The sequence below is a fragment of the Lytechinus pictus genome, chromosome 11 (assembly GCF_037042905.1).
Source record: "Lytechinus pictus isolate F3 Inbred chromosome 11, Lp3.0, whole genome shotgun sequence".
In the NCBI taxonomy this organism is placed as follows: domain Eukaryota; kingdom Metazoa; phylum Echinodermata; class Echinoidea; order Temnopleuroida; family Toxopneustidae; genus Lytechinus; species Lytechinus pictus.
This window is the reverse complement of record NC_087255.1, coordinates 9,151,656-9,163,915: the sequence shown is the minus strand read 5'-3', so window position 1 is coordinate 9,163,915 and position 12,260 is coordinate 9,151,656. Positions and strand designations below refer to the sequence as shown.

Here is a 12,260-nt window from a genome sequence, read left to right as displayed (position 1 = left end):
AAAGTTACTATATGCCATGGTCTCTTTGAACAGCGCCATCTCCAGGCCCAATCTATCTCACAGCGACCCTGCATCCTTATCCAGGATGCAACAATTTGATGTGAAGTTTCACAATGTATACTCCCTGTAATGATGAATGATTTCACCGTAATATTTATGATAACACACATACCAAAATATTTAAACATAATAAATAACACACATATACCAAACACACAGTATACCAAAGTAACACACATACCAAATGACACATAATTTATACCAAAATAACGCACATACCAAAATATTTATATAAAGTAAAGTATAACATTTGATAGAAATTCTACGAGGACTACAGACCAAAAGAAAAAATAACATGTTTTAATATGCTTCAGAATCCTTGCTTTTCAAAGGAGATCAAGTGATAAATTTGAGAACCAAGTTTCACATACAGTATCATGTTTCTGATTGTTGATGGAAGGGTAATGGTTACATTTTTTTTGGCATGAGTTCCTTCCTGTATCAGGTACATGTGTGTGCCACTTTAAATGATTAACCTTTATATTTAATACTCATCACATGAGAAGTAGTCTATAAAAAAATTATGGTAAAATCAATATCTAGGACATTTGTTGGATTTTCTTACAAAAAATCCATAGGAATTTGTTAGAATTTGCTGAATAATACATGTACATTAAAAACATGAGTAGAAGTTTGCAATATGTTGTACATTCAACATTTTTTTTTTATTTGTGGGCGAAACATGTACGACCAATATGATATAGAGCAAGTATTTGCTTTTCTTGAGAAAACATTGCGGAAGAATTGTTGTAGCTACCAAAAAGATTGTAAATTCAGTTACTCATTAATTTGATTTTCCAATAGCTTATCAGTGTGAACCAAATACATCCTTGGACAGTTGCATCCAAAGAGAAGAACAAGCCTAAGAATCGCTTCAGGAATATCATCGCATGTGAGTATTATTAAATCACCTATGACTCGGCCAATCCTGAGTAATTTAGGTAAATAAGCATTTTCGTTTTAAGAGGAAAACATGCAAATATTGTTTCTGTGACAAAGTACGAAATATGGTATGAGTTCTTTGAAAGAGAGTGGGTGGGGAGGAGGAAAAGCAAAGAGAGACTGTTGACATTACTGATAGGTTTCAGTTTCACTTTATTGGTAGTTATTACTACATTTACTTTGTACAATGTAGAAGTTAGTAAGCTATTCATTTTGTGTATAATACATGTATTGTTAATTACAGTTAATAGAACGAAATGCCTTATTAACTTTACAATGCCTAATATATACATTTTAGTAATGAATTTATCCCTTTTTATACAAAGAGAGAGAGAGAGACAAGAGCTTTAAAAGCATTTTGATCATTACTATTATAGTAGCCCTATGATGATGACTCCCTGATTAATGAATTTGTTTAATAGATTTAATATAATTTATTCGAATTATTCTTCTACATGTGTTTCCGTTTCACACCTGATATGATTGTTGGCGTTTGCAGATGATCATTCTCGTGTTGTGATAGAGAAAGTGGATGGTGATCCTCACTCGGACTACTACAATGCTAACTACATCAATGTAAGTGCAGAGAGTTAGTCCTTTGGAAATACTGTTTCATACTCAATAAAGGATTGTTCACATAATGATGCTTTGGCTACGACATATATTATATTCCCATGTTCAAATTTTGTGCATTGGGAATGGTGACATATGGAGTAAATAATGGAAACTGTAATATGTGACTTTCCTTGTACACCACATAAATACCATTTGTATCTTAGGATGTGATCCGTTCTATCATGAATGTTTTGTTATACTTGCTCTGGATGATATGGATCAATAATGAATGCATTACCAAAAAATAAAGACCTTACATGTATCTGTGGTTAATGCATTCTTTACTTGAGTCAGTGTTTATTTCTACATTCATCTAATTCCAATTTATTACAAAAAGACATTTTAGAAACTAATTTAGTGCATTTTGCCCTCTTCATTTCTTCATTTATACAAAACATTCATGGGGTAGGTCATTAAAAAAGCTTATTCAATGTACATGTGAAAACTGGTTTTATATTGTTCCATTACTTAGTTGACAGTGATTGTGATTTACTAGTACAATTACCTGTGAAATTCGTTATTATGACAAATTCAACTGGTATGCATTTTTGTGTTTATGTATGTGATATTCAAATTGATTGTATGTTCGTCTCATGAATATTTTCTTTTCCATTCCATTAGGACTTCAGAGGAGACAGAGTCTTCATTGCATCACAAGGTAAGCGAGTACATCCTATTATATTGTATTGTTTTTTTATTGTCCAAATTAATGGAAATTCATTTTGTTTACATGCAAACATACTGATTACAACACAAAAAGAAAATATACATAATCAAGGAGAAACAAGTAGAAAATATTGGCGTGCACATACGTTGATAAAAAAAGTATATGACGAGATCATTATCAAAATAAGAACAATAAGTAGGCATATTCAGTATTATAATCAAATTTAGGATCAGTTAACCATGTTGTCGATAAAGTTACTATTATTTTATTGTAATTATTATAGTTACTTATTCTTATTATCATTAATATTACTACTACTACTGCTACTAATAAAGTCTTAACTTATCACAAAAATAGTGTATTTTTTATAATTCTGTGATAGTCTTCATGCTGAAGCAGTGGTTGTTGAGACTGCCTCAATAAACATTTGTTGCTTTATCATGCATGAGGTTGACTTGCCCCGGGGGAGGGGGGGGCACTCAAATTATATATTGATGGGGGTAGAATGAATTATTACACATTATGAAGAATCCAGGGTTTTAAGCTAAAAAAATGTTATGATTCTAGCCTTCTTCTCTTTTCTACTCGTCCAAATGTCTGCAGAGAGGATTTATTGGGAACTGTAAAAACAGCCTGGAGATATTGTAGGCACTGATGGACACATTTACAACTCAATAATTGTCATACTTGTTATACTATTGCAGGTGTTTTATCCTGTTTGTCAAATGATTTTTTGGGGCATAGCAATCTTGAGTTTGTATTTGCAACTTTTCCTGAATGATTTATTTAATACTTTTTTAACATATTCTTACTTTGTTCTATGGGAATGTACTGTACTCTATGAATAATTTGTATTAATCATTTTGTAAACTTGATACTTATTGATAATGCTGACAATGCACAAAGCATTAAGCAAATTGTACTTCTACAAAGTTAAAATAAAGAGTTGTACGAGTTTTGTAATATCCTCATTTATTATTTTTCTTACATTAGCACCTAACACAGCATCCTTGACTGCTTTCTGGAGGATGCTCTGGCAAGAGAATGTTGCAACAATCATCATGGTTACCAACTTGATTGAATCAGGAAAGGTACGATAAAAAAATGTTGATATAACATGATGTAAATTGACTAATTTACTTAAGTTTTTTTTTCCAAGACCTCCTAAAAACCAAACTAACAGCTGGCAGAGAAAGTTTTTGGCAATGTTTTTTAAATGAATTTAATAGAGAATGCAATCATACAGTATTTTACAACTGTTGCGTAAAAATAGATACAAAGTGGAATTCAATTTACTAGCCAATAGAATTGTCAAGGCTTGTTCAGTAACACTGCAAAAAATCAGTGCTGCATTTTCTGCAAGAAATCATTGTGATATGATGCAACAAAATAGAATACCGCATGGGCATAACACCTTTTTACCAGATTTCAAGTATCTGCCGGCCAATCATTTTTGCTTTAAAATTATTTAGCAAAATCTGATGTCAAGAAATCCATATTGGTCATTTACCTGTGCCTATATTGAAAGAAATTTCTAATTCTGACATTTGTCTTGCTCTGGGTGGAATTTAATTTACTAGCCAATAGAATTGTCAAGGCTTGTTCAGTAACACTGCAAAAAATCAGTGCTGCATTTTCTGCAAGAAATCATTGTGATATGTTGCAACAAAATAGAATACCGCATGGGCGTAACACCTTTTTACCAGATTTCAAGTATCTGCCGGCCAATCATTTTTGCTTTAAATTATTTAGCAAAATCTGATGTCAAGAAATCCATATTGGTCATTTACCTGTGCCTATATTGAAAGGAATTTCTAATTCTGACATTTGTCTTGCTCTGGGTTTTAAAGGAAAAAAAAGTTTCATAATTTTGCATTCCTTGTGTCCTTATCATCAAATCTCTCCATCTAATCTTAGACATTTGTTGGCAAAAACACTGCATTAGTCATTATGTTTCTCTCCCATTTGAAATGATCAGAAACTTCTTTTTCCTGGATCTCACTACTAGTTTTATTTATTAATCCTTAAATATCCTTAATATTCTCACTTGCAGTTTGTGCTATGAGAGAAAAAGTTGTTGACCCGTATGTGGAAAAACAAAGTCCTCTCCTGAAAATATACTATGGTGGTGAATACATTGGGAAATTGTTAAAATGTATGATTTTCTTAACCCTTTCCATGCGTACTTCGCACGTATGCACACTTGGTGCCGTGCGAACTTCGCATTTCACGCTCAAGCAAACAATGCATTGTTTCCCTCCCTGAAAAGAATTCAGCACAGAGGGGTTCATAGCCCAGCGCACAAAGAGTTAATAGTAAAAGCATGCTTCTTACACATTGTGCAGGATCGTTGTAGGCAGTACTGGCCCAAGAACCCAAGAACCGTTGAAGTAATTGGTGACTTCTCCCTCTTCTTGGTAGAGACTGAACAATTTTCAGACCACATTGTGCGGACTGTTATGGTTAAAAGGGTAGGTATTTTGACCCTTTACTACGTTTATTTCTATATAAAGTTGTAACAAAACAATTTGATGATTGCAGATATTTTAAGGAGCATGAGGGGACTGTGACTATCTGACCATGAAATTGGAAATGGTTATGATGGTGATACCCATTAATATTGTGCCTTTCGTCCAGATTTTAACTTTTCTGAGGTGCACTTTCATTCTCTTGGCTTTGCCTTGAGTTGCCTCTTAATTCCCATCCTAAGTGCATTCCAGAAATTAATTCTGCAGGATATCTGCTCATCTCACCTTGTTTGAGTGCAGCACAATGTGGGTTCATTTCTTGCAGAAGTAACACATGCAATAACTGGGACTCGAACCCATGGGACTCGGATTGAAAGACCAGAGTCAGAACTTCTAGACTAAAACATGCCCACAATCTTCATATGCAAACTGATATGTGATAACTTAGTTCTGGGGACAGCCTTTGACAACGATTTTCTTAAATGTTAATTATGTTTTCATGGCTGCACATTAATCAAATTGGATAAAGTTTTTCTCCTTTTATGCTGCTTTTTGAGGAGTGAGCATTTTTATTGTTTCATGTTCTGTAGTATAGGGTTCCCTGCCAATTAGGGAAATCAGAAAAAATTATTTTACCTTTTTCCAGTCAGGGAAAACAAATCCAGGAATTTGATTAAAATAATACATCAAATCAGGGGGAAATGCTTCAAATGAGGGAAAAATCAGGGAATTTTGATTGGCCCAAAAGTCAAAAGCACAGTAGTCAATCAGACTCTGTTTACATTTTGTATATATAAAAAAATCCATTGAATGACTGGTTGTGGTGGTACTAATTAGTTTTACATTATTGTTTTTGTATGACTGAAAATAACTGTTATTCATTGCAATAACTTAGAAAACATGCAAAACTGGGAATGGGTTTAAAAAATAATTATTAGGGCATTTTTAAACTTCATCAGGGAATTTTGTTTTCTTGAAAAGCTGGGAACCCTTTATATGGATTTTGAAAATCTGTTAAGTATTATTTTAGAATGTCCCTGTACCAAATATGAAATAAAATCAGAAGAAATGCAGCCATTAGAACACTGCAATGTGCAAAATGAAATATTATGACTCCAAAATACAATCCATAATATGATCATCGCCCAGTTATTACATTTTAAGTCTTGACTGTCTTTATCATTTATTGAAAGGATCTTGTTCTGAAATACAAATCTCAGCAAACAGTTTTAGAGATGGTGTTTGTGGAGAACATCATTTAATATCACATTCTCATTTTTACTGATCAATCAATCATATTTTTTTCAAATAAGACTGGAGATGGACTGGATGATGATGATGCAGATGAGGAGAAGAGAACTATTACGCAATACCATTACCTGTCTTGGCCTGATATGGGTGTGCCGGAGCATTATACCACCCTCATCAATTTCACCGAGTCTGTCAAGAAACATCATAGGAGGCTGCAATCTGCAGGCCATGAAAGTCCTATGCTTGTTCATTGCAGGTACAGGAGGGCTCTTACATAAATCTGTTTTTTTAAAGAAAGTCTCTAGAATGAAACAGGATTTTCTTTTGCCAATCACATTCTCAATCATTCAAATTTGTGTTTGCCGAGCTGAAAATACATTTGTAGTTACCATTCCTTGTTCATACCCAGCTTTTCAATGAAAAGCTTATGTGTATTGTTTGTCAAAATATGATTGGGATTATTGGGAATTTAGTCCCACGTCTTTTTAAAACAAGAACATTGGGGTATCTCATGTAGCCTCAAAATATAATAATGTACAAATCGTTAATGGAGTCATGCATCTTGGCAAATAACCTGATGGAACCGCTAGCCTCCATGAATGATGGATATCGCCTTATTAGCAAACTTAAGGCTTGAGCCACATTTAGCCTATGCGATAAGCCAATTTGCAGATTGTTAGCTCTTGATCAAGTATGGCCTTTCCCACTTTTCATTAGGACGAGCACTAATACTCTCAAGTGAAAATATTGCGTTAGCTTTCTGCAAATAGCATCATGTCATATTCAAATTCTAAGAAAGAAAGAAAGAAAGAAAGAAATGGCATTGACCAGGCACCACCGCACATAAATGCTGTTAGCCTAACAGAGCACTAACAGCAAGCCCAGTCGCATCTTTGTGATTGTTAAGTCAAAACATTTATTTCAATGTGTAAGTAATGGATCGTTGTAACATTAGGCATCGCTGCCACAATACCGATTGTAACAGGGCCCCTGTTAGCGCTAAAAACGTTACTGTGCGGTCAGTACAGGTGACTACAATATTATTCCAGTGATCAAGTTTGGAAATTATCTGTTGTATTGTCTGCTTTTGGTATATAGACTACTATTTAGGCTCCTTTCAAATATCAGTAATTATGGACACTTAGTAACTCTTCAGTGATTGAAAAATGTTTTGAAAAGTATATATGAATAATCATCGAAGTAAGAATGTTTATGTCAGCGAATTAAAAAACCACATTCATGGTTATCTTAAATGACCTTCTTCAAGGGAAAGGATTATTCATGGGTATCTTGCTCGGTATATCTGTCCTTTCTTAATAATCCTCAAAAGAAAGTAATAGAATGGTATGGATGAAGACATGACATTAGACTTAAGCAGAACACTCGTCAAACAGAAAACATTAAAACTTGTGATTAAATTATGATTAATCAGGATACATGTTGAGTATAACCAGACAATATCTTAAACAGAATAACAAAATGATTTTGCTTGTTTCTCCCACATACAGTGCTGGCGTTGGGAGGACAGGAACCTTCATATGTCTCTACAACATGCTTGATATGATGAGGGAAGAAGGCAAGATAGACATCTTTGGCTTTGTCTCAAAGATGAGAGACAACAGGTTCAAGATGGTCCAGACAAAGGTATGTACAATTCGGTGGACACACAATAGGGTGCTCCACCTATCGGTTGCCGTGGACAGGCAATTTCTAACTTCGGGGTTAGCCATCACAGGCAGCCTGTAGGACTAGTGTTCTCTAATGGGATTGGGACTGTGATCCTTCATAAAAGAAAAACCATAGCAAAAGTGGAGGAAGATTTGAGTGAAAACAATCTAAAGTTCGCAAAAGAAATATGCGTCAAATTTCTCTCCCACCTCCTGGACCCTGATGAACAGCATGTGCAAGCCTGCCAAGATGCGCTGTCCAGTGCAGTTTAATCACCTGCAAGCAGCAGGGCGCTGCAGAGATTAATTTAGATGTCAGCTTTTTCCCATGAGGCATTGTGAATTTTGACCTGTCAGATGCAACCAATAGGTGGCGCACCGAATTGTGAATCTAAAAATTTGGGGACTCGGATAAAAAAGCATAGATAGTAGATTAAAAAACACATTGTACACAAAACAAATATTTTGAAAGAGACGCGTATTAAGATTATTTAATTGTAGGGCTCAGGTAGGTGAAATTAATCAGGCAGGGCATAACACTAACTAGGCTTGGGGGAGGGGGGCGCCTTGCGGTTCCCCCTTAAAATCTCGGCCGTCGACTGCAAATGCACTGATAATTGGCGCACACATTGCCCACAACCTAATCTCCAAAATTTCATAGTTATTTATAGTCATTAATTTAATGAAAATTGCTTGTAGTCAATTATGGTAATTAATGCTTTTTTGATATGCCGTTGTGACTGTGGCGTACTCTACATAGCATATGGTATATTGCACTTACACAATATATTGGCGTTATATAAATGCCTGTTATTATTATCATTACCCCTTTTCCTAGATTGGATAATTAATTTGAATCCACTCTGCAAATATCTAAATCAAGAATTGATATGCTGTCAAGTGGCCAGATCAGCAAAAATATTTTTAAAATAAACAAAACTATTCTTTGTATTTGTTTTAAGATATCAGCACTTTATTGTTGTTTTCTTTTTCTGGGAATGATCTTCATCTATAATATATTGTTTTTTTTTTATTAATCTAATAAGGAGCAATATATCTTCCTGTACAATGCCTTGTTGGAGGTCTACCTGAGTGGTGACACCGAGATACCAGTTGCCAAATTCAGAGAGAAGATGAACACCCTGCACAGGGCCAACTCGGTAACAAAGAAGGAAAATATTCAGGTAGAATTTGAGGTAAGGGAATATCTGGGTCAAATACTTATGATTTTTGTTAGTTGCCTTGTACTTTTATGTAAGTTTTATTTGCTAAGATTGTTAGTGCACCTTAAGATAGAATGTTTGATGCTATACAAATCATATTAAAATTAACATTCATGTCAAACAAAATGTCCTATTAATGAAAATTTAACATAGAATGATCACATATACTATATATTGTTGTGTAGTTCTCAGAAACCCTGTCCTATCTATACATTGAGCTTTGTACACTTTCTTTTTACTTTTTAATACTCTCAGACGGCCTATTTACTAGGATGATATCCTGCAATATCTGGGCCACACTGACAATACTAAGCTCAGTCATATTAAAGAGGGTATTCTAAGTTCATATTTGATTATCCTTGCTTTCTCACTCCATTTTTATGTGTGGATGTACTTGAGTTATCTCCTCACTTTGTTTCAGCTTATTTTATTTCACCTTTTCTGATGAAGTTAACAAAACGTGATTTCTGAAATCCCTCTGTGGTTATTTTAATCCCTTCACCCATGGATATGGCCACGTGAAAATAATCGTGCAAATACCAAGTGTTGATAAAGCTTTTCCTTCCTGACTACCCTCTTAGAAACCAATAAAGCAGGATATTTTTTCTGCTCAACTTCCTGTCATAAGAGGTCACAATTAGATGACCTGGTTTGATAGTCACTAAATCACATCTTGTTTATCCATGGAAGGCTAAACTGTAGGCTTGCATCTTTTGTATAGTGCAGGGATTTGATCTGGAGATCTGTAATATCGATTTAATCAAAATTGACTTAATTTATGGACCTTGTGAAAGGATTACAAAAGCTCAGACACACAAATTGACCATTTTCAATTTTTTCACAAAAAATAATATTGAATTTATCATAAGTGATTACAATATTTAAAGAATTCATGATAATGGTAATGACAATGGTAGTAATAAAGATATTAATAATGGAACTGATCAACATTGTTTTTAATATAAGTATTAACATTATTACCAGGTAATAATGTTAATACTCATATGAAACACAATGATAACATTTCAATAATACAGTAGTAATAATAATTTGTTGATTTAGGATTCGTGTAGTGCCTTTTGGAAACATAGGGTGAATATTATGATCAGCATTACCGAAATGGCATTCGAAACTTACACAATAAGAAAAAAAAGATATTTGATCATAGATGCAATGTATTTGTTTGTATGTACTAGTTTGGGCATGGGAACGTACTCAATCATACGAGCATGTAGATAATTAATATATAAATACCTAGTAAAAATATAGATATAATCATTGATATTATCTGAACCTAAATCTAATTTTTGTAAATATATCAGCCTATCTAATGAAATGGGCAAACAGAAATGATTAGTTGTATCTTCCCAAGGATGATAGTGCTATGATGGGTTTGAACCCTACTCCTTGGCTGTTGTTATACGTATACCTAATCTTGTGACTGTGAAGCAGACCCACAACACAATGATAATGATTGTAACGTAATGGCAAACTAGAAACTGTTTCACATTATGAGGAAGCAACTATTCTTGTTCAGATTTGTGATTAAAGGTAGTTAATGACAATCATTTTCTTTTATCCTTTAAATTGTCTTTGTTTGCTTTATTTTCTTAAAGTAGTCATGAATAACATTGTTTTAGCATATAAGTTACAAGCAATTCTTATATTTCATATCATGGCATTATTCCTTGCTTTTAATAGACTCTTCATGCGTTGACTCCAACACCGGCTGCTAATAGCTTTCGAAGTGGCAGGGCCTCCATTAATCAAAAGAAGAACCGTTTTCCTGACATTTTGCCTCGTAAGTCATTAATTTCATAATTCATATCATTGTTTATGTCTATTTGTGGTTGTGGTATAAACACTCTTTTAGTGGGGAAAAGACAAAATAACAAAAGTTTAGCTTTCAATTTCAAATTTTGGCTATTGAATTTCCAAATTACCAGGTATTTCTCCAGTATGTTGAATATTAAATGAAGTGCAGGAAGTGCTTGTTTTGACTTTTGGTGATGATTAGTAGGGCACAAGAATATTTGCAACAAAAGAGGAGCTGCAGATCCAATGTTTAGTGAAAAGGCTGCTGCTTGTTGATAGAGCTTAAAGGAGAATGAAACCCTTGAAACCAGCTGAATCCATATCAAAGAGAAAAATCAAAGAAACATATTGTTGAAAGTTTGAGGAAGATTGAATGAATAATAAGAAAGCTATGAGCATTTGAATATTGAGATCACTAGTGCCATGTAGATCCTCCCATCGGCAATGCGACCAAGATCTGTGATATCACACACGTACAACTCCCTCATTACTTTAGTACTTATTTCACTTATATTCTCACTTTTATAGAGTCTATCACAAGGTGAGGTGTTCTCTTTATGAGATGACAAGTACAGAGGTTTCACAACATTATATCATTGATGAATCGTTTATCATATGATTAGAATGAGCAAAAAGAAATGTTTTGGGGTATATTTTCAGTGTCCAAATGGGAGAGTTGTACGTGTGTGACATCACAGATATTGGTCGCATTGCCAATGGGAGGATCTCCATAGCATTAGTGATCTCGACATTCAAATGCTCATAACTCTTTTATTGCTAGTCCTATTTTACTCAAACTTTTGTTGATCTTATTTTTTGATTTTTCTGCTTTCACAAAAGCTAACTTGCTCCAAGAGTTTCATTCTCCTTTAACCTTCATGCCCATTAGCGCAATAGGGCAATTTCATTAAAGGTCAAATTTACCACAAATAAATGTTGATTTCAATAAATAGAGAAAAATCAAACTAGCATAACACTGAAAATTTCATCAAAATCAGATGTAAAATAAGAATGTTATGACATTTTGAAGTTTCACTATTTTTCACAAAACAGTGACATGCACAATTCAGTGACGTGCGAATGAGACAATCAATGATGTCCTTCACTCACTATTTCTTTTGTTTTTTATTGTTTGAATTAAACAATATTTCATTATTTTAAATATTTGACAAGAAGGACCAACTTGGCTGAACCATATAGTATTAAACAATGCTTACTCCACATGTTGAGGAGGAATTAAACGTTGTTTTACTTGACAATGAGGAGAAAATTAGAATATTTCATATAATGAAATACAAAAGAAATAGTGAGTGGACGACGTCATCAGTCTCCTCACTTGCATACCAACCAGGATGTGCATATAACTGTTTTGTGAAATTAAGCGAAACTTTAAAATGCCATAACTTTCTTATTTTACATCCGATTTTGGTCAAATTTTCAGTGTTATGCTTGTTAGATTTTTTCTCCTTTTATTCAAATCAACATTTTGTTAGGGTGGACTTGTCCTTTAAGAAGTCAACCTTTTGTTATACCCGTTCCCTATTTTTGTTAT

General features: G+C 33.8%; 1 protein-coding gene across 2 annotated transcripts in view; it reads left to right on the top strand.

Moving 5' to 3' along the window:
• LOC129271735 (receptor-type tyrosine-protein phosphatase alpha-like) overlaps nucleotides 1–12,260 on the top strand; it is an 86,278-nt gene that overhangs the window by 55,899 nt on the left and 18,119 nt on the right. For both annotated transcript variants that reach the window (XM_064106646.1, XM_064106647.1), the window contains 9 exons: nucleotides 865–952; nucleotides 1,502–1,578; nucleotides 2,239–2,275; nucleotides 3,278–3,375; nucleotides 4,630–4,755; nucleotides 6,066–6,259; nucleotides 7,512–7,647; nucleotides 8,717–8,866; nucleotides 10,595–10,694. In XM_064106646.1, the coding sequence (XP_063962716.1) occupies nucleotides 865–952; nucleotides 1,502–1,578; nucleotides 2,239–2,275; nucleotides 3,278–3,375; nucleotides 4,630–4,755; nucleotides 6,066–6,259; nucleotides 7,512–7,647; nucleotides 8,717–8,866; nucleotides 10,595–10,694 (1,006 nt within the window). The remainder of the gene's footprint in view (nucleotides 1–864; nucleotides 953–1,501; nucleotides 1,579–2,238; nucleotides 2,276–3,277; nucleotides 3,376–4,629; nucleotides 4,756–6,065; nucleotides 6,260–7,511; nucleotides 7,648–8,716; nucleotides 8,867–10,594; nucleotides 10,695–12,260) is intronic.